The following is a 22,263-nucleotide window of genomic DNA, read 5'->3' on the forward strand; positions in this document are numbered from 1 at the left end:
AACTAAGCCACTATCGGGTAAAAATTTAATGCGGGATCCAAGTGATCAGGAAAGCACAGAACTGGTTTAATAAAGATTTGACACTTAAGTGCAGCTGGATCTATCTTTACATAAATGGCATATTTATATATTAGTACCACATGGACATTTTAGTTATTTACATGGTTCTGCTTGTCTCTAATTAACAGATATAATTTAAAGTAGTAAAGAATTTATGCCCCTATCACTATGTCCAACCTGTCGGAAAGTTCCCGAGGGTGACACATGGTTTTTTTGCGTAATTTCTACTAGCACATGTTTGCTCTATCATACTTTTTATTATTCAAAAATTCAACTCCTTGTCCGAAAATGATCAAAGTTCATTCGGATGCATAAATTCTTATATCAAAGTCTGCATTTGACAAAAATTCAATTTTGTAGAAAGGGAAATGTAATCTCCAATCTATAAATATATCCAGCAAGTCAGTTTCGGTGCTAACTCAGTGAGACAAAGAGAGATTATTTCAAGTTGTAGGAAAGCTCATATATATATATATATAGCTTCCATTATTGAGACGAGTCAAGGAGAATTGAGGAAATTAATAAAAAAGTGTTCTTTTAGTCTTTTTAATTTTCAGTTTCTTTCTTTTAGTAACTAGAAGCTGTTTTGTTATTCATCGTACTGGGCGCACGAAGTGTGAGCTGGCGAGAAGCTGACAAGATCGGTCGCCGAATTGCAGAGAAAGAAAGAGAGGATTATTGATTACCGCTGCCGCCTCCTCTTTTTTCTTCCTGGCCTCACCTTCTTCTTTCCCCTTGTCACTGTTTCTTCTAAATTGCCAAAAACTCAAAAATATGGAAAGGGAAATGTAATGCGCAATTAGGCCTTCTCTAATGTATAACTATCCACCAAGTCAGTTTGGGTGTTTAACTCTTTCTTATTGTGAGACAAAGGAGAGATGGTTTCAAATTGTAGGAGAGCTCATATATGTAGCTTCCATGTGCACAGTGTCTACTAGTTGATAGAATAAGCAAGGCTCCAAAGGTTTTGTTAGGCATACCATGGAACGCCGCTGCTAACAGTAGTTAAAATCATGGAATGATGTATTTCTTAACTATGAAAATGTCAAAGAGGAACTAATCAGTAATGATGAGGCAAAGATGAGTACATGAATTGCCTCATTAGTCAGGGCCATCAATAGTAAGAATATTATTTAAGAAATATGGCAAATAGTGACTGAAGAGGAGGGAATAACAGGAAATGAATTGATATTCCAATTCCATGCACTCTTCCGATAACTCTCATGTATTTACAGGTGATGAGTCTTAGTCTCAGAGAAAGCAATCTTCCCAAATGATTGAGCAACTAATTAAGAAAGTCATACCAAGTAGTTAAACTGACAAGGGGCTCAGATTCCAAACCGATCATTGTTTTTTCCTCAGCAACGATTGCTTCAGTAGCAGCCGATGTATCTAGTGGAAAGGAACGACTCGTAGAAGCTTCTGATCTTGTCCTTGTATCATATTGAGTGAAGTCATCAGGGAAAATGTGCCTCAACCACGATTGGCCTTTCCTGCCTTCACATGGAGGAAACACGACTAGTTTGATCTCCCTTTCCTGACTGCCGTCCACCCAAATTGACAACTCTCGTTTCACGTAGTCTGGATCATCTTGGATGCTGCTGCGGTGGAATCTCCTGTACTCATTAGCCTGTTGAGAATAGTGGGTGATGCCATCCGGGATTTCACAAAATCTGCCTTCCCCAATCTCATCATCACCTTCAACCTTTTGGTTGCCTTCACCTCCTACGACCAATACCTCTAGACATTTCATCTCCCACAGAGGCAGGCGACCTCGCAGTCTATCACATCCTCTGATATACAACCATTTGAGAGACTCAAGCAGCGGAAAAGAATCAGGAAGCACTTCAATGCTACTATATCTGAGATTAAGCAACCACAATCTTTTCAAGTTGCCGATAGAATTAGGCAACAACGTTAGGGATGTACAGGAAACTAATGCTAGCATCTCAAGTTTGGTCAAGTTTCCAACGGAATTGGGCAATGTCAACAGAGATGTACAACCATGCAATTCTAAGGCTCCAAGTCTGGTCAGATAACCAATGGACTCGGGAAGGCACGTCAGCTGTTTGCACTCATGTAAACGTAGTATCCTCAAACTCTGAAGACATCCTATGGTATCAGGAAGCCTTTGGATGTCGATCTCACATAATTGAAGCATGGGCGTGGCAGTAAGGACTTCTGCGTTAGGGTCAAGGTGTTGGCCCAGTTGCTTGCTCAATGTGGCCCAACTTGCAGCCCTTTGTTCCCGATCAAAGTCTTCAGGGAAAATGAGCCTAAGCCATTGCCACTTCTTTAAACCTGCGAAGCAAACATATTCCCACACTCGGATAACCCTCTCCTGGTGATCCCCCGTTGTAATTGACAACTCCCATAGATCTAACATATCATCAGGAGTATCACCACATCCCATGAAACGAATTCTCCTGAACTGTTGAAGTTGTTCAGAATATCCACTCATCTCTACCATGTCATCCGGCACTTCTTCATCGACTTCCTCTCCTTCCATGTCATATCCAACTTCAACCTCCAATATCTCCAACCCTTCCAAGTCCAATAAAGGTAAGCCGCCACTCAGCTTAACGCAAGCGTTTATGTTCAAAAAACAGAGGCCACAGAGAGACTTCATGGTACTAGGAAACTCCTTAATGCCAGATCGTCCGAGTGAAAGAGAATACAAATTTGTCATGCCCCCAATGGAGTCGGGCAACGCCGTAAGAGACTCGCAACCCCATAAAGATAGGAACGCGAGCCTAGTCAAACATCCAAAAGAAATAGGCAGACACTTGAGCTTTTTACAATCAGACAGATAGAGTTGCTTTAGATTCGGCAAATGCACTATAGATTCGTCGAGCTCTTCCATGTCACTGTAAGATAAATCAATCACGCGTACGCAATGTAAATTAGGTGTTCCAGTACTCAATGTTCCTCCCAGATCGGGTGACCAGTCTTCGCTTTGGTATTGACGGTCGACGAAGTCATTAGGGAAAATGAGACTCAACCACTCTCGTCCAGTGTGTCCTTGGAAATTCAACTCCAACAAAAAGATCACCCTTCTCTGATCCCCCACCGTAATTGATATGAACCACAAGTCTGCCAGCTCTATAGTGCAAAGATAATCGATCGTCCTACACTCTTGAGTATGGGGAGACTTGGCACTCATCTGCACTAGGTTAGCTACACCCTGGCCACAAACTTCAAGAATAGAACCCACTGTCAATCTTTCAAGACTTTTCAGTTCCCATAATGGTAGCACAGTTTCCAACTTATCGCAGTGTGAAATATTCAAATGGGTCAAACTTTCGAGAAACTGTATGCAATTAGGGAGCTCTTCAATCGGAACATATGCAAGAACAAGCTCTCTCAGTTTCCTCAGATCCCCAATAGAACTTGGCAGTACCCTTAGAGTGTCACAATGACTCAAGTTTAGCTCCTCAAGTCTGGTTAAACTTCTGATTGACTCAGGAAGGCATTTCAGCATTTTGCAGTCCTCCAAATTAAGGATCTTCAAGTTCTGCAGGAAACCAATGGATTCAGGAAGCAGTTCGATGTTTGAACCAGACAGGTCCAGCTCACATAGTTTGGTCAGGTTACTGATAGCGTTGGGCAACTCTCTTAGTTCTCCACCCACTTGTAATTTCTCGAGATTTGTTAATTTTTCCACCGACTGATCAGGAATATTCTTTTCCAACATGTTCTGGCATAGCCTAAGCTCGCTTAAGTTTTTCAGGTTTCCTACAAAATCAAGCAATGCTCTTAATTGACTCGCTTCTTCAAGAATCTGGCCCTCAACTTCTCCTGAAGCTGTGGCAACAGTTGGTAGCATTTGTAGCTTCTCGCAACCATTTAGGGACAATATCTCTAGCTTGTGGAGTGACCTTATTGAATGAGGAAGTGCATCGATCTTAGTGCCATGAAGGTACAACTCAATTAACTTCTCTAATTTTCCAATTTCATTTGGCAGCTCCCTTATAAGTTGGCACCCTGAAATATTAAGGTAAACCAAATGCTTAAGAAGGCAAATGGAATCGGGAATCGACACCAACTTGGAGCAGTTCTGAAGGTATAGCTTCTCTAGCTTCAAGGAACAAGAAAAATCAGGAAGCTTCACAAGTTCTTTGCATTCACTAAGGTCAAGCGACTTCAGATTAGTGAAAACCTGCCAATCAAAGCATGATTTCTTTTCATAAGAAAGAAATTCTCCATCAAAAACACAAACTAACATACAGTACTACTATACATGACTCTGAAGACGAACCTTTTTCTTTGACATGTAGCTATCACTCCAGACTTGAATAATGTTGCTCCTTGACAAGTCTAAGAATCCAATCTTTTGGATGTTGAAATTGTCAGGTAGCATTTTCATGGAGCAATACTTCCATTCTAATGATCTCAAACTGATGGCCATCTTGCTGAAGTCACCCATGAGGTGGATGTCATTTAAGTGAAGAAGCCTTAGATTCGACATATTAGTGAATGCTTCCACGTCCAAATTTTCTTCTTCTCGTTCAGGAACCTTTCGACAAACTATGCCTTCAATTTCAGGAGTCCCCTGATGATGGATTTCATTAAAATTTGTCAAACTAATAGTTCGTGCAAGTTTAATTAACCATAGGAGAATTACAAGTACATACAAAGAGATTGGCTCATTCTCTTACCGCGTGTCCATCCAATACATCCCACACTTGCTGTTGGTCCCATAGCCTGCTACGAGAGGAAATATTTCTTCCCATGTCTCGTAACAAATCATGCATACGTAGCTTCCCATGGTCATCCACCTCAAGAAGGCATTTTTGCGAAAGGGCATCGATTGTTAACTCTGGGGCTTTGAAGTCACACCCTTTTAATATGTCAATAATGTGCTCTTTTTTCTCATCAATGAAGAAACAAGCAACGTCCAAAAATATGTTCTTTTCTTCCTGGTCAAGCCCATCATAGCTTATTCTTAGGCACCCGTCGATATCATTATATGCAAGACCCCTCAACTTTGTTACCACTTCCTGCCATATTCTTTTATTGTTCTTTCCAATCAACGATGAGCCAAGCACCTCGAGTGCTAGCGGAAGTCCCCCTGCAGCTCCGGCAACTTGCTCAGATATCTCCGCGTATTCCTCAGTGGGTTTTTCATTGTTGAAAGCATGCCAACTGAACAGCCGTAGTGAATCTCTGTAATTCAATTCATGTACTTCATGTTTTCTCTCTACTCGATGTGCATCCAGCACATGCAGATCTCTAGTGGTGATGAGAATCCGTGTTCCTTCACCAAACCAGTCGCATCCTCCAGCTAATGCTTTCAGTTGATTCCTATGGTCAACATCATCAAGAATAGCAAGCAATCTTGTGTGACGGAATCTCATTCTGATCTGAGCCATCCCCTCACTAGAGTTGTATATATCTAAGGTTCCATGTTTAAATGCCTTGGAAATGAATTGTTGCTGCAATTTGGCCAGCCCATCTTTCTTCACTCCGTCCCTGATGCCTTCTATGTAGATGGCTTTATCAAACCTGTCCTGGAGTCTGTTATGTATTTCCTTTGCGAGTGTTGTCTTGCCCACGCCTCCCATCCCATAAATCCCAACCATTTTAACGCCTCCTTCCTCAATACTTAGCAATTTCATTACTTCTTCAACCCGGGAGTCCATTCCCACAGGATGGTCTGCCACATGCAACATTACGTTATCACTGTGCCCACCTACTCTTTTCACAATTTCTTGTATCACTTGTGCTTCTTTCTTACTTGATCTGTCAAATATAAATAAGAAGAAATGGAGGCATAAATGTCATTCTGAACAATCAAATTTCCCTTTTCTTTTCTTCTAAATTACGAAAACAACTAAATAAAATGCAAGTACTCAATAAGAGATCTGTACCTTCGGCAAAAGTAAAGCAAATAACTTTTGATAAAGGGTACTTCAATCTCTTATTTGTCTATTGCTACGGAAGTTGGACATAATTACTAGTTAGTGGATTCTACTAGAGACCAAATTCAATTGGTAACTAACTAGTTAATCTCAACCGATTGAAATATCCAGTTTTGATCACTCGGGGGCTATCTAGCCATTACCATTTTTTGCTTAATTAATTTGACTTAAATTTGGATTCAAACGATACCAGGCGAACCACATGAGGTGAATCGTTCTTATATCCAAGGCACCTTCATAAGTTGTGTCTGATGGCGATGAAGCCTCTCTCTCTCTCTCTCTCTCTCTCTCTCTCCCAAATGCATACCCTGGGCCTGGGCCTCCATGGCTCTCAAACCATGGAGTACCATGGGAGAGGGTTTCTCTATGTCTCTCTCATCATGACCTCCCGTCATGGACCCCGAGCCCCTTTTGGGTATAGGACCTACAGACTTCAGAATTCTCACGATCTAATATCTGTGGATCACATGAAATCGGAGGCCATTAATCCAATACCAAATCCTCAATTGGCAGACAAAGACAAGGAGAAACATCAAAACAGGGAGAAATATCAAAAAAGAACTAAAACACATCTAATCACATTAAGTCAGATTGAAAAGTCTGATCAAAAGGCAAGACAAATTTTTGCCCAAAATCTCTCAAAATTCACATACGCCGCTGGTGGTTTCAGGGGTTTAGGTCTACTTTTCCGACCAAAAACCAATGGTTTCTACCAGTTTTTGGTTCAATTGAATGCCGAGGATCCTAGAGAATCTTTTAAACTAGTGAAAGCACATAAAACCTCAAGAGTCCAAGGAAAACCCAAGAGAAATCACTCGCTTTTCATAGATATAGTAGGCAAGGTAAAAACAGGAAAAAACCACTTTTGATCCATCAAACCCACATCTAGATCTGATTTTTATCTTGTAAAACAATCGCTTCCCCCTTTTAGATACGTTTAGCAATTAAATCACTGTAAGAAATCGTGATTTTAAGGTTAAAATATCTGACTTTTAGGCTGAAAAATGAACGCCCAGAAGAAGCACTGTTCATTGTCTTTCTTCTTGTTTTTTGGCAGATTCCGGTGACGTCCGGCCTTCTCCATCTGAACTAATAGAGAAGGAGAGAAAGAGAGATCAAGCTCGACCCTTGGTTTCAGTAGAGAGGGAAGAGAGGAGCGAGGGAGAACGCACGGTTCGACCCCTTGCTTTCATTTTTTTTGTTTTTCTTTTTCGCTCTTCGTCAAAACAAGTTTAAAACAGGTAATCTGCTTCCATCCGCCCAAGACATATTTCCACCATGATCATGACCGTTCATTCAACCCAAATCGAGCAGCCCAAATGGTCTTACTCTTGTCTGGCAAATACCGGAGAGAGAAAGAAGAGACTTACTGACGATTAAGAAGAAAACCTTTAAGCTGACCAACTTTGCTCATTGCTTGTCTCCATTCGTCAACATCTCTAGAACACTTTTGATGAGTGGAGAAAGCCATTTCGAAAGGGCCACTCTGATGGCTCACGTTGGAAGGCTCAACGTAGAAGAAGACGGGGATGATCTCCTTCTTGAGTCGAAACATCGCTGCCAATTCCATCAAGCACGCCTTAGAATCAGCATATCGGCTCGACAGGATGACCACACAATACCTTGAATTTGCAATTGCTTCCAGAAGCCTTCCATCGATTTCCTGACCAGCCTCGATATCCTCTTCATCTATAAAGGTTTTAAATATTCCTGCATCTTTTAGAGAATTGTAGAGGTTCCACGTGAACCCTTGGCGGGTGTCTACTCCCCTGAAACTCAGGAAAACTTGATATTTGAAAGAGCCAAAAGAAAGGAAGGAGCTCGAGGATGGAACCAATGTTGAAATCGAAGAAGCAGCCATAGCAGATCCCCTCGTTAGAACAGATCAATTTCAAAAAAGATGTTTCTGTAGGATAAGGAAGAGGCGACATAAATAGCTTGTGGAGAATAGCAGAGGGATTTTCAGGTCAATGAGGGAAAAGGAACCATGTGGCTCTCTCTCTCTTTTTCGCCTCTTACATCAGTGATGCTATGCACGATAAATCATAAAAAAAAATAAAACAGGGAAATAGATTCCTGCATCTTTAAGAGACGTGGGGGGCTGGAAGAGACGTGGGGGGCGGCGATGAAGTCTTTGAGGGTGTCTTTTCCGCTAAAATTCAAAAACATTTCGTATTTGATCACCCCAAAAGAGGAGGAGGAGGATGATAGAACCCGTGAACTCGAACAAGGAGCCATAGCGGAACCCCTCGTCGTTGGAGGAGATGCTGGAAGACCCGAGATCTTAAATCGGCCGATGTGGAGGATAGAACAGGGCTTTTGGTCTATCACCTCTCTCTCCATCGGTTACATCGATCGATGATGGATAGTGTGCGTAAGAAGGCAAAGAAAACTTTCGCAGGTCACGCCCAATGTTTTGGCGGCACTACTAAGTCACGCATCCACAATTCTTTTTTACCGCGTAATTTGAATCCAACTCCTGGTTTGGATTTCTAATTAACAAACATCTGATCAGTCAAGTGTAAATGGGTTCCATTAATCGGCAGTATTCTAGTCGAATATCACATCAAGTGCCATGCTATTGGATGATCAGGAAATGGGAAAATACTCGAAATTAGGGTTCCTTTTACATGCCAATCTATACAGAACTTGCATTGATCTATACAGAGTCCGGTCAAATTCCCAATGGATTCTGGCAGTGTTGGCAGGGATGTACATTTGCGCAACACTAACTCCTCAAGTTCGCTCAGGTTTCCAACGAGATCGGGCAATGCCTTTAGAGATGTACAGTTGGATAGGTGCAAGCTCTTAAGTCCTATCAAGTTTTCGATGGGATCAGGCAACATTGACAGAGATCGACATTTGGTAAGTATTACCTCCTGAAGTGCCGTCAACCTACCCAAGGAATTGGGAAGAGCTGATAGACATCCACATACGTAGACGTGTAACTTCTTGAGTCCTGTCAAATTCCCAATGGAATGGGGCAATGTTGATAGGGATGTGCATGAGCCTATTTGTAACTCCTCGAGTAAAGACAACCTTTCGATTGAATAGGGCAATGTCGATAAAGATTCACAAACAAGCACATCTAACCTCCTCAGTCCTGTCAAATTCCCAAAGGAATCAGGCAATGCCAATAGAGATTTACAACCAGCAGGATTTAACATCCTCAGCCTAGTCAAATTTTCAATGGAATCAGGCAATGCCGATAGAGATTCACAACCGCACACATTTAAATCCTTCAGTCTAGTCAAATTTTCAATGGAATCAGGCAGTGTTGACAAGGATGTACATTCGAACAATACTAACTCCTCAAGTTCGGTCAGGTTTCCAATAGAATCAGGCAATGCCAATAGAGATTCACAATTTTCCAGCTTCAACCTCTTAAGCCATGTCAATTTTCCCATGGAATTAGGAGGAGCCGATAGGCATTCACAATGGGACGTGTCTAAACTTCTAAGTCTCGTCAAATTCTCTACGAAATGAGGCAATGTTGAGAATGATAACTATGATAGTGATAACTCCTCAAGTCTAGTGAAGTTTTCGATGGAATTGGGTAATGCCAACAGAGATGTACAATGAGACACGTCTAGCATCCTCAGTTCGGTCAAATTCTCAATGGAATTTGGCAATCTTGACGGGGATGAACACCAGCACAATCCTAAATGCTCAAGTTTGCTCAACCTTCCAATGGAACTGGGCAAGCTGTGTAGATGATAACAACTTGCCAAGTCTTTCATCTTCAGTTTGGTTGAATGTCCAATGGACTCAGGAATGTCCGTTAAACTGCTGCAGCCTCCAAGGCATAGTTTCTCTAGGTTCAAGGAGCGAGAGAAATCAGGAAGCTTCGTAAGTGCACTGCATCCACGAAGGTCCTGCACCTTCAGGTTAGTGAACACCTGTCCATCAATGGAAGCACCATTCTTTTTTTTTTTTTTTTTTTTGGGTAAGAAAGAAATTCTCCATCAATGAAGCAAGCAACAGAAATATGGTCCCACACATGAGTATAAATTGAAACTAACCTTTTTCTTTGATATGCAACAGAAGTGACTCTGTGCTGTTCAATTCATGGACTTGGTACTTTTTAGCCACATGACGATGCGCATCCAGAAGCTGCACATCCCTTGTGGTGATGAGAATCCTTGTTCCTTCACCAAACCAGCCACAGCCACCAGCTAATGCTTTGAGTTGATCCCCATGGTCAACATCATCAAGAACAGCAAGCACCCTCTTGCCAAGAAATCTCCTTTTTATCTCCGCAGACCCCTCATTGGGGTTGCGTATTTTTTTGCTTCCATCTTTGAACACCTCAGAAATAAATTCGTCCTGCAATTTGCGCAGCCCATCTTTTCTGTCCTTGACACCATCTATGATTATAGGCTTATAGCTTTTTCAAACCTGTCCTGGAGTCTGTTATGTATTTCCTTTGCGAGTGTTGTCTTGCCCACGCCTCCCATCCCATAAATCCCAACCATTTTAATGCCTCCTTCCTCAATACTTAGCAATTCCATTACTTCTTCAACCCTGTAGTGGATTCCCACAAGATGCTCTCCCACAGGCAACATTACATTATCACTGTGCTCACCTACCCTTTCCACAATTTCTTGTATCAGTTCTACCTCTTTCTAATTTGATCTGCCAACATTTAAAAACAAAACGAGAAGGCGGGGAGTGAATGTCATGTTATATATGCGGTTACTTTTTTTGTTCTTCCGAATTCAGAAAATAAATGAATAATATAAAAAAGAAATGTAAGTTTTTTAAAGCTAACAACAAATTTTTCTAGTTTTGGTAGCTTTTCCATCTCAGCTGCCTATTTCTACAGAATTGCGGGTTTGATTTTTTATGTATTCAAGCAACTACTTACAGCAAAATTTGAACTGTTAATTAGAAAATATCATCCCATTGACATCTCTAGTTTTGTTTTGGGCTCAACTATCTAGCTTGCTAGTAGTGCAATTTGAGACTTGATTTGATCACTTTTACTTGGATTTGGGTTTAAATCAAAGTCACACAAAAAAATTCCGTTTTAATTTTTTTCGAGTATAATACGGTGAGCTCAAAAAAAAAAAGGTAAATTGCTAAAAAATAAAAAAATATATAAAATGCAAAAAAATAAATTAATAAGAAACTAATATCACAAACATTAAAAAATAAGTAGATTTGGAGCAAATAAAAATTATAAAAATGAAAAAGAACAGTTTGACATTAAAAAATGTGAAAATGAATAAAATGAAAAAAGAGGAAAAAGAAAAAAGTGAAAAAAGGAAAAAATAATAAAAATGGAAAATCATATTTTTCGCACTTTTTTTATTTTTAACGTTTTTTTTTCCTCCCTCTCTCTCTCTCTCTCTCTCTCTCACACACACACACACACGTGTACATAGAGTAGTGATGAACAACAAAACTTTTAGTGGCATTTTCATTATGTTAGATCTAATACCCGAGAGTTTAATTTAAACTTTGTACTATCATTAATGGAAAGAAGAATCAATGGAAAGAAGAATCAATCTGATTACCACTCTAAATTGTTCAAAGTACTGATCACTATCATTAATGGAATGAAGAATCAATCAGAATTATACTGTGGGCCTTTTGATGCCTTTCATAGCTTCCCTAGTTTTGCCACAACCTTGCGAAAGGGGGAACCCTGTTTATGGTGTGCTTGATGACATTGATGACATTCCCCCGCCAGTCCCAATTCCTCTTTCATCGTCCATGTTTCCTTTTCTTTAGATTCCTCTGTCTGTATTCTCCGATCTCTTGACATTTGCAATTGGTTGAGAAAATAGTATCTACTACTTAGGACTTTCCAGGTGGCTAAGAAGGAGTAGAATAGTGATAGCAGAGGCATAGATGCTTTATGAAAGAAGGGAATGGATGGTCATTGGAATTTTCATTGAAAGGTTGTTGATACTAAAAGTCACTTAACTTATTCAAGTCAAAGTCAGACAAATCTTTCAAAGTGCTTACCAAATTTGATGGTCATTACAATTGTCTTATTATGGGTTTCCTACGCTTCCCCCTAGGCAAATAGTGACAACGATGAATGAGAGAAGTAAAAAGAAGAAGAAAAAGGGGAAATGGAGGATATAGACGGAGAGTAAGATCTTCATATCCCAGACTGCCAGCATCAACACTAAAGCGTTTTCCAACAATTACATTTAAAATGTTGTGTTATTTGTTGGCTGCAATGGAGAGGATTTGTTGCCGATCGGTGGAATGTAATTGCACAAAATTTGTGTCATTCCATAAAAACTTTAATTTGTTGTGATTTTTCTTTTGAATTTTGATTAGTGAATATGCCATTTCATTAGCTATAATTTCAGAAATTGTAACTCTTGGAATTCTCAAAGAATTTGATGTTTCACCAGCATTTCAGGAGAGAGAAAGAGAGAGAGAGCCGATAACATGGGAATGTATATCAAAATTAGGGGACAAGAAGTCCCCAAGATACAAAAATTGAGGACAAGAAGTCCCCTAGTTACAGTAATTAACTGCAAGACAAAAGCAATAGATGAATACAACTTACAGAAAAACAAAATAGGAGGGGTGGAAAGAGAGTGGAAGGACAGAACAACATCATCTCCCAGTCGCAGAAAGAGGACAACGCCGCAACTGAATGGCAAAATGAACATCTCCCTGCACAAGACGAGCCACAGACTCCGGCGAAGAGAAGGTGCCCCGAAGACCCTGTTGTTGCGCTCCTTTCAAATATGCCATCAAGCTGAAATGAGCCACAACCTCCAAACACGGCCCCAAGAAATAGACAAGTTGGGGGAATGACAAAAAAGAAAAAAAAGACAAATAGCAAAATGAACATCTCCTTGCACAAGACGAATGGAGAGAAAGAGAAAAAGAGTGAAGGAAAAGGAAAAGGTAAAAAGTTATAGCATAATTCATACACCAATCAAAAGATTCATGATATTGAGTAGTGATGAACAACAAAAATTTTAGTGGCAATCTGATTTTATGAGATCTATTACCCGAGAGTTTGATTTGAAGTTATACCCAACTTAAAATATTCCATGGTTCTAGGCAACTGGGGAATTTAAGAATTGTGCATGTAAAATCTCTGTTACACTACAAACATGTAGGTCCAAATGCAAAGTTTGCCTTTTACTTCCTGTTTTTTTTGAAAAGGCAAAGTGGGGAAGGGAGAGAGAAACTTACTGGTGACTAATAGTGAAGCCTTTAAGTTGACCAACTTTAGTCATTGCAGTTCTCCATTCGTCAACATCTGCAGAACTCGAACTCACTTGATGGTTTTTGAATGCCATCTCAAAAGGGTCCCTTTGATGGAGCACATCAGACGGCTCGACATGGTAAAAGATGGGGATGATCTCCTTCTTGTGCTCAAACATGGTGGCCAGTTCCATCAAACACGACTTAGAATCTGCATATCCTTTTGACAAGATGACCACACAGTACCTCGACTCTTTTATTACTTCGAGAAGCCTTTTGTCAATTTTCTCTCCGGACTTCATTTTTTCATCGTTCATCATCAATGAATGTATGGATTCCTGCATCATCGAGAGCCTTGGAGAGGTGCCCTATGAAGCTTTGTTGGGTGTCTTTTCCCCTCAAACTCAAAAATACTTCGTATGTGAAAGAGCCAACAGAAGAGATGGAGGAGGATGGAACCAATGCTGAATTAGAAGAAGCGGCCATGGCTAAACTCTTCCACTCTTCCTAAGGTTGTATCGATTTTAAAAAAGATGTTTCAGCTGGGAGAAGAAGGAAGATCAAACCTAGATAAGTGGGACGCTGAAAATTGCAGAGGAAATTTCAGTGGAAAGGGGGAGAAGGATGAAGGACCTTGTCATGATCACCTACTCTCCCTCGGTTTCAATATTAATAATGGATGGCGTGAATAAAAAACCAAGAAACCCACAGTTTTTCTCTACCGGTTTTTGTCAAATGAACCAAGGTAGATCTCAAACTCAACTTCTGATGGCTAAAATTCTCAAATTGGATATTCTTCCGCGTGTAAACTGTTGAGATTTTTTTCTTTTTTACCAAAAACCTATACAAAATTTCTAGCTTTTTAGCTATCAGTTGAACAAATCCTGTACAACTTTTATGAGGACAGTGTATGAAACAGAGACAATATTCATCAGAATAAGCTTTGCTTCAAGTAACGCAAAAAATTTTCTACTTTCAAATCGACCGAAAAGCCTCTCGTTGGAAAAGTGTGTCAGCTGCTTCAAACCTTTGCGAATTAATCATCCCATCAAACGTTCCTTTTAGCTGTACGGAAGAACAATGTTAAGAGCTACGTGAATAACAAACTTAATAAGTGCGATTTCCAATCAACTGGTGGAGCCAAAATTTAATTTTAGTCAGAAGGAGCACTAATTTAATAACTTTAATGTTTTTAAGGGCACTTTTGTATGTAAATAATCAAATATATCGGATTATTAAGATAACGATAAATAAACTGTTTCGAACAACATCGGATCTTGACAACATAAATTTGGTATCATTTCCATTTTTCATTTAAAATTTATTTAATGTTAATTTTTGTTTAAAGGAATCAGAAGTAGGATGATAAGTGATAACCGATATGGTGTTGATGAATTTACAACGTCGGTCGGTCGGTGGCCATCATGGATGGAGCATACCCATCAAGATCCAGATTCAGATCCAAATATCAGTTTAAAAAGAAATTGCGATGTCACGCACGGCCGTTTCTTAACGCCCAATTAATCCACTGCCCAAAAATATTTGCCTAAAAATATTTAATACGGAACCGAGCTGAAGAAATCACCAGAACTGCCGTCATCTAAAGGCAATATTGAATTTGGTGTTTGATAAAGATTGAAATTTCATACAAAAGGGACATCCAGTTATCTGTTTTAAATTACATAAGCAATATTCAATATTGAGTCATTTGAAGGTTGGTGCAATGGCAGGGTGGGTGCTGGTAGGTGGTCAATTCTTCTTTTCGAAACATCAATATGTCGACTTCTTTGTCATGTAGAAGTTGAAGCACAATGGGGTAGCATCCTAAGACACTGAAAGCAACCATCTACTTAAGGAGAAGAAAGAGTTTGGTAAAAGTTCCGGCTCTCTTTTGAGTGGTAAGGAAAAATTTGCTCACTCATTATATCCAATATTGGCTCCCATTATATCCAATATTGAGTTCTGACTGAGAAATTTGATCCTTTCTAATCAAGGAAAAGAATTCATGCATGGGATGATTGCATATCAAAGAATTAAAAATCAGCTCATATTAAGCGAGGGCAGGATACTTGGACCAAAAACTAATTGGGTCCTTGAGTACTTCTCAAGTAGGCTGTAAAAGCCTATCATTTTTAATTATATGCAATTGAATATGGTTGTAGAGATGCATATATTCATATATATAAACAGATATACTCAATATAATAGTTGGCCTTGTTAAACCTACCATTAAGGCATAATCAAGCAGTTATAGGTAAATTAAATGTATTAAAGAGGAGGTTACAACTTTGTCATGAAAAGGGAGTTGACAAAATACATTGATGGGTGCATTCAAAAAAATGATTTAGATAAAACTGAAGAGTCATCTTTCTTGTGAGAGGTGCAAATTGGGATGGCAGCTTTTGGGGCTTTAAAGAGGTCTATTTAACCTTGTTTTGCAGCAAATAAACCTGTGCTGCAATACAGAATGGAAGGTCAAGCAAAGAGACTCTAGATAGCCAAAATTATCATTCACTTATATATATATATATATATATATATATATATATATATATATATATATATATAGTTGAGTCATTTAATCGATTCTGGTGAACAGTTGAGAGAAAGACATGGATATGAAAGTGATTTAGTTTCTCCATGTCTTGAGAAAAAGGTGATTTAGTTTACATAATTTTTTCATTGTTTTTGTCTTAAATGTTCATCATAATAGAACGGATGGTTTTAATGAGTGAGTTGGGTAACATATGTATCGGTCGGCAACCGATAACAGGTTCCTTATGGTGGGCATCATTTTTAAGATGGGCGTAGGGCCGGTGGATAAGGTTTCGATTGGTGCCACCGATAAGCGCATCTCACCAACACCTGACTGTAAATAGTTTGTGACGCGATACTGGACAACGTTCCATTGTGACGTTCCATCATAATTGAAGGATTCAGACTAAGGGATGAAGAAATCTGTGGGTGCTACTTGTTATCGCTGCCAAAACGTTGGGCGTGGCTTGCCGAAGTTTTATTGGAAATCATCTTTTATGCACCATATATACATGGTGAACTGGTGATTGATGTATTCATGATCATGTGGTTCCTCCTCCTCTGATGTCAGTCTCGGATCCAATTCCTTCTCCCGCAAAAACAATCTGGGTGCGATCGGCCATGGGCGCTTCTTCGAGTTCAACGTCGTTCGTTCCCTCCTCTTCCTTGGCGTCCTCTTCCAGGGAATACGAAGCGTTTCTGAGTTTCAGGGAAGAAGATATCGGCCAAGGCTTCGGGGGCCACCTCTACACAGCTCTCAGGGATGCAGGAATCCGCACTTTCAAGGACGATGGAGAGATGGTGGCGGGAGTGAACAACGAGAAGCTCCTGAAAGCAGCACAGGAGTCAAGGTGCTGCGTGGTCGTCATATCCAGTCGATATGCGAATTCAGATCGGTGTTTGAACGGACTGGCAGCCATGTTTCGGGCTAATACGGAGATCATCCCCGTCTTCTACAATGTCGACTCTTACGACGTGCGCAATCAGAGTGGCCCTTTCGAGTTTGCTTTCACCAAACATAAACAGAATCACACCTATGAAGCTGTTGAGGAATGGATGCATGCGATGGCCACAGTTGGTAAACTTAAAGGTTTCCATGTTAATCACCAGTACGTCTCTCTCTCTTTCTTTCCCTCAAGATCTCTCCTTCTCTCCCACTGTTGATGTTTTTTGTTTCTTCACTTGCTTGTCTCATGGTTTCTGTTTCTTTACTTGCTTATATGATTATATCTTGTACTGATATTGATATCTCTCTCTTCCTTCGTCTTTTCCAGTAACCAGAAAAGAAAGAGAGATAAAGAGCCGATAAAATGGAAATGTATATCAAATTTTGAAGACAAAGTCCCCTACATACAAAAATTAGGGACAAGAGGTCCCCTAAATACAGTAGAGAGAGAAAAAAAAAATTATGGTTCATCGAACCAAAGATTTTAGTATGATAAAAGTGAGAATTTATGGTTCATCGAACCAAAGATTTTAGTATGATAAAGTTTATGGATCAAACTAAGGACCTTAGTTTGATTGTGGGCCTTCTGATCTGAATCAAACTGGTGAATATCTCATATCCTGATCAGCATCTCAGATTAAGAAAAAGGCATTCGATTTGTTTGAGATTGGTGTTCTTAGAATTTTTATATCCTTTATTTCTTGCAGCATATGAAATCTTTTGTTTGAAATGTGAAAGAACTACACGATAAATTTGTAAACTTCTTGAAATTCATGAATCTCAAGTGATCAAAGTACGCTCCTCCGCGCGGCTTCTAGCTTGACATGTGGACTTGAGATTTATGAATCTCAAGGTACACACATATTTTGGCTCCTGTTTAGCTTGAAGCTTTAATTTGTCTTGAGCTTCTGCAATTCTTAACTTCAAACTTTGCTAGAATCGTGGATTAATAATCAAGATTTGTCCCTTATTAAATCTGACAGTAAGATCATAGATCGGAGATAAGTTGTCTATTAATACTCGCTGATCTATTGTATATATATTTCATAGATGTAAATATACGATGAAGTTCGTCCGCAAATAACGAAATTCTTTAGAATTCTAAAGTCGAATCCATCAGTCAAATTTAGCATTTACGAAGTGATCATTTAATTAGTATCAAGCCTATCTATCCTAATATGTATATGTCAGATTCCAATTCCATTGGAAAAGATGGGTTACCTTGGATCTGAAGATTGAACCCTAAATCCATGTAGACGTCTTAAATCAAAAATTTTAACGGCTACGTTAAAAGACCCGTGAGAAAAACAAAGAGAAAATAATCATCATCCTTTTCTCCTTGTTTTTTTCTCAACTTTTCATCAGATGGATCTATGTTTGGTGTCCTCTATTCATTAATTTTAAATTATAGTATGTGTATTTGCCAAAACTCGTTATCAACTTTAAATACCTATATTTACTATGTATATTTTAGTTATTTCATAATTTTGAAAGAGGAGAAAGCTTAATTGATATATATTATAAGGTCCGTCCTATTATTCTTTTTGTTTGGCAGGTTGAGTAGGGAGAGACAAGTGATACAAGACATCGTGGAAAGAGTGAGCGGGTGCAGAGATAATCAGTTGCGTTTTGTAGATCGTCCTGAAAGAAATTTCGACTCCCCTGTCCGAGACGTCTCAGAACTTCTAAGTCTTGAGGAAGGAGGCGTTAAAATGATCGGAATTTATGGGATGGGAGCGGTGGGGAAGACAACAGTCGCAAGTGAGCTACTCGGCGGACTCTCCGGTAGGTTTGATGAAGTTATCATCATAAGGGGGATCAAAGACAAAGCCAGAAACGATGGGCTGCACAAATTACAACGAGAGTTCATTTCTCCAGCATTAGAAGATAACGAGGAAGAAACATATAGCTCCCGTGCGGGGATCAACGAGATCGAAAGGCGATTTCGTCACAAGAGGATACTTGCTATTCTTGATGATGTTGACGACAGAGAGCAGTTGAGAGCATTAGCCGGTGGACGCGACTGGTTTGGTGAAGGAACGAGAATCGTGATCACCGCAAGGGATGTGCAGATTCTGGAAGCGCATCGCGTAGATAGAAAGTATGATGCCCAGGGATTGAGATGGATCAACGAATCCTCATCACCGCATCATGGCCGGTACCACTATCAAGGAACAGATCATCATTTTCAACGTCAAAGGAACTATCCCCAACAAGAACGAGAAGAAGAAGAAGGTTTCAACACTTTTCATGCATCCCTTCGTCCCGGACAAGATCAAGAAGAAGCTCGGATGCGCTTCAAGAGGTATTAAGAGTTGTTTGACAGCACGACGCTGTGTCAGTGTCTCATAATAAATCTGTCTTAATTCTTTAGGACAGATTTATGGAACTGTAGCACCAATCTTGGCTGTGGCCTAATCTTTGAAACAGACTAATAAAGTGTTGTGCTGCCAAACAACCCTAGTTTATCCTAAATGAAACAATTGATGTGGTTTCATTGCAGATTTTGTGAAGGGTTCTACAGTCCCTTGTTTGGGTTCTACCAGTGTATATACATACATATTATGGGGTGTGGGCTTTGCTTCTTGTTTTGAGTGTGTAAAGTATATGGAGCGTGGTGTCCTGAGTGGGAACGCTTAGGAAAGTGAAGCAGTTCAAATAGGTGAGCTTGATGAGTCTTTGTAGGTCGTTTGATGCAAGTGTTGTTTTCTTCTGTAAGCAATATTTTTGAGAACAGTAGTAGCCTATTCTCTAAGTAGTAATGCAATGTTATGTTTGCTTGGTTAGGTTTCCTTTGTGAGCATGTTGCTTGCTGATTGCTTACTAAAGCTTCATTCGACTTGATTAATGATGCGATATTCAAATCTAACTCTTTCTTTAGTTAAATTATCTGTTAATATTGATTAAGTGGATCTCTGTTAAATTACTTACAAGAAATTGTTCAAGGTGCTCAAACTCTGTCGAGCTTTCATCATATGTATTAGATTCCAAAGATTTTATCGTAATCAAAGCATCATTTGAATTTGGTTGTCTGTATATAAATTTTTAATGTTAACTCCATCAAGTTTTCTCCAGAACCTCTCTCTCTCTCTCTCTCTCTCTCTCATGTAGATGGGTGAATCTTTCTTCTGGCTATTGCATTTGATGGATGTAAAACTTTCTCATAGCCCATTTTGTTTCCCCGCAGACCAAATTGAATGAAAAAATTTTCATTGATTTCACATGTGAGTGACTCCAACTTGTCTAAATCAAGAACTTAAAAGTTGAATCATTTTGTGGGTCTTTTTCAGATTGAAACTTTGAGATTTTGGAATCAGCAATGGGCTACAAACTTGACCTAGTTGAGCCCACTAGCTGGCTAGCTAGCCCCTCTCCTTTACTACATTCTGAACAACATGTGGCACGTCAACATCTTCTTGAATGTGAATTGATTTAAGGGGAATCCTGAACCATGAGATTATCAATCTCAACCTTTTTGAGAGACGAGAAGAATGTGGCCGACTTTTAAAGATATCAAAACATTTAAAGAAAATGATCTGCCAAAATTATTTTTGGAAAAAGGACTCCGTCTTCTGAGGGATTAAGGGTACCCAAGGCATCTCAAACATGATATCCCCCAAAGGAATTCACATCCAATTACTAATCAGGATTTGGATTCGAATCTGCAGTTTCATCACCGTAGGGCCTGAGAAAATTTGCATTCGGAACTTATACAACAGAAGCTTCTCCTTATCAATCTATTATTTTGTTAAATTTCCTAGAGATAGACTCACATGATCTCTCTCTCTCTCTCTTTCCCTACATATATGTGTGTGTTTATGCATAAGTGCGTATGTGTGTGTGTGTGGAGAGAAGCAAAGATAGATGAGAGGAGACCGAGTCGTGTGTACACTGTGAACGCACGAGTATATATCAAAGGAAAAAAGAAGGTTGCAGCATTTTGAAATTTTTTACAAAGTAATGTTTATTATAGACTTTTTCGCTTTTTCATAACCCATTTTTATGCTCCTAAAATGTTTTTCTTTTCCTTTAGTCAAGGGTATTTTGGTCATTTCACATCATAGGCCTGCACAATGGCACCTTAATTCCAAGATCAACACTACTCAATACTTTCAAGATGGTACCCTCCAAGACATGGCTACTAAATGCCACCTAACCCCACATTTGGTGTGTGGGGTAGAGAGAGAGAAAGGCTGGAGGAATTATTACAGCAGCTGCAGAGTGTGCTATAAGATCATCGCCAGTGGCGGAGCCACATGGTGGCTAGTGTGGACAGTTGTTCACACCAGCTTCACAAAATTAGTTTAATATATATGTTAATATTTTGATATATTTGATTGTTATGTATTTGATTGTTATACATATAAGTGCCCTAAACAAATTAAATGCCACAAAAAAAAAATTGCGACTCAGCTAGTGATCAACGCCAACATTAGTGATCACCGCCAACATTATTAACTAGCACATTCCTTATAATGATGCTGGCTTGACAATTCTCTCCCTTCCCCTCTTTGCCAACTTGCACATTCCTTATGATGCTGATTTGATATTGATCTCGCCCTCTCTCATTTACAACAGAAAGAAACAAAGAACTGCAACAGACATCGACTTGTATACGAATTCCACTGAAATATCCAGCATTATAACACAGGTGTATAATATCCTGATGTTGTTGGAAGACTCTTGAAAGAGAATAATAAAATACTAAAAAGGACAATATTATACTTTCAAGAAAAAGGTCACACCGTTTCCCAGATAAAAATCACCTTTTCTATTTCTCTTATGCTATTTGTATTTTTACTGTTTCTTCATGTATTTTATTTATAATGTACGTGGACGGTAAGCAGTGTCTACCATTTTCATTTTTTGTATATTCAAGATGTTATACGATCTTCCCTTGCCAATTTCTCAAGGATAAGACTTGTATCTCTTCCTTTCTCTCGGTATATGCATATTTATTTTATATATGTATGTGTACTTGTTTCCCAGCTCAGAATCATGCATTCTAAAGTCTGAAATCACATTTATCAAATTGAGAGTCAGATGGGATGCTCATTAAGCATTTAAATTATTTAATTCAGTAGTTCACAGTTAAACTCCGTATAATAGTATTTGGTAGTTGATACCAAGTTGGAATCCCACTGAACTGGATCCAATATTAAATTCAGCTCTCTCTCTCTCTCTCTCTCTCTACAGCTAAATTGAAGCTGACATTCTTTCCTCACCATAATGACTTCCACTTCACCATTGAAGGTGATCATCCAATCATACTATGCTCCTTTCTTTTTCTTTTTCTTTTAACCAAAAAACACGATCATAGATTTTTTGCTGAGTATATCGCAGCTGCCAACTAAAAAGGTTGTAAAAGGTGATCCAGATTCAGGTTGGATCCAGCTTTTACTGAATTCGACTAATTAGATTCCATGTACTCGAACTACAACCTTGTTATATATAAAACCGGATGATAAGCATAAGTTCCAAGATTTTTATATGGAACTGGTTCGGGACTTTGTCGGATCCCAGTTGGACTTCGAACTCAACCTGGCCCGAATAAACTACATATGGATCTAAATTTGATGAGTGATCGGATCCAAATTTCTTTATCAAGTGGCCCGA

The 22,263-nt window shown here is 39.3% G+C and overlaps 3 protein-coding genes across 3 annotated transcripts; 1 reads left to right on the forward strand and 2 right to left on the reverse strand.

Annotated features, from left to right (window-relative positions):
* Positions 1-1,231: 1,231 nt before the first annotated feature.
* On the reverse strand, positions 1,232-8,293 carry LOC116254628 (disease resistance protein RPV1-like). The gene is made up of 4 exons (XM_031630138.2): positions 7,352-8,293; positions 4,719-5,802; positions 4,319-4,612; positions 1,232-4,219 (listed from the first exon to the last, which is right to left on the reverse strand). Exons 1-4 carry the CDS (start codon positions 7,840-7,842, stop codon positions 1,346-1,348), a joined length of 4,743 nt encoding a protein of 1,580 aa, XP_031485998.1. The 5' UTR covers positions 7,843-8,293; the 3' UTR covers positions 1,232-1,345.
* A 249-nt stretch (positions 8,294-8,542) lies between these two features.
* LOC116255281 (disease resistance protein TAO1-like) lies at positions 8,543-13,510 on the reverse strand. The gene is made up of 4 exons (XM_050078102.1): positions 13,155-13,510; positions 10,380-10,505; positions 10,004-10,332; positions 8,543-9,456 (listed from the first exon to the last, which is right to left on the reverse strand). The coding sequence occupies exons 1-4, from the start codon at positions 13,508-13,510 to the stop codon at positions 8,543-8,545; spliced, it is 1,725 nt and encodes a 574-aa protein (XP_049934059.1).
* Positions 13,511-16,298: 2,788 nt separating this feature from the next.
* LOC116255282 (TMV resistance protein N-like) lies at positions 16,299-19,390 on the forward strand. The gene is made up of 2 exons (XM_031631057.2): positions 16,299-16,810; positions 18,203-19,390. Exons 1-2 carry the CDS (start codon positions 16,323-16,325, stop codon positions 18,957-18,959), a joined length of 1,245 nt encoding a protein of 414 aa, XP_031486917.1. The 5' UTR covers positions 16,299-16,322; the 3' UTR covers positions 18,960-19,390.
* Positions 19,391-22,263: the final 2,873 nt, after the last annotated feature.

This window comes from Nymphaea colorata, chromosome 5 (assembly GCF_008831285.2).
Source record: "Nymphaea colorata isolate Beijing-Zhang1983 chromosome 5, ASM883128v2, whole genome shotgun sequence".
In the NCBI taxonomy this organism is placed as follows: Eukaryota; Viridiplantae; Streptophyta; class Magnoliopsida; order Nymphaeales; family Nymphaeaceae; genus Nymphaea; species Nymphaea colorata.

What these genes read in the sequence shown, in the direction of transcription:
- LOC116254628 (XM_031630138.2), bottom strand. Translation starts at nt 7,842, where the DNA reads ATGGCTGCTTCTTCGATTTCAACATTGGTTCCATCCTCGAGCTCCTTC. An exon ending in GGTTTTCTTCTTAATCGTCA is followed by an intron (nt 5,803 to 7,351) that starts GTAAGTCTCTTC and finishes TATATTTGACAG; the next exon opens with ATCAAGTAAGAAAGAAGCAC. An exon ending in GCTACATGTCAAAGAAAAAG is followed by an intron (nt 4,220 to 4,318) that starts GTTCGTCTTCAG and finishes TTTGATTGGCAG; the next exon opens with GTTTTCACTAATCTGAAGTC.
- LOC116255281 (XM_050078102.1), bottom strand. Translation starts at nt 13,510, where the DNA reads ATGCAGGAATCCATACATTCATTGATGATGAACGATGAAAAAATGAAG. An exon ending in GGCTTCACTATTAGTCACCA is followed by an intron (nt 10,506 to 13,154) that starts GTAAGTTTCTCT and finishes AATCCACTACAG; the next exon opens with GGTTGAAGAAGTAATGGAAT. An exon ending in GTTGCATATCAAAGAAAAAG is followed by an intron (nt 9,457 to 10,003) that starts GTTAGTTTCAAT and finishes CTCATTTCGTAG; the next exon opens with AGAATTTGACGAGACTTAGA.
- LOC116255282 (XM_031631057.2), top strand. Translation starts at nt 16,323, where the DNA reads ATGGGCGCTTCTTCGAGTTCAACGTCGTTCGTTCCCTCCTCTTCCTTG. An exon ending in GGTTTCCATGTTAATCACCA is followed by an intron (nt 16,811 to 18,202) that starts GTACGTCTCTCT and finishes TTTGTTTGGCAG; the next exon opens with GTTGAGTAGGGAGAGACAAG.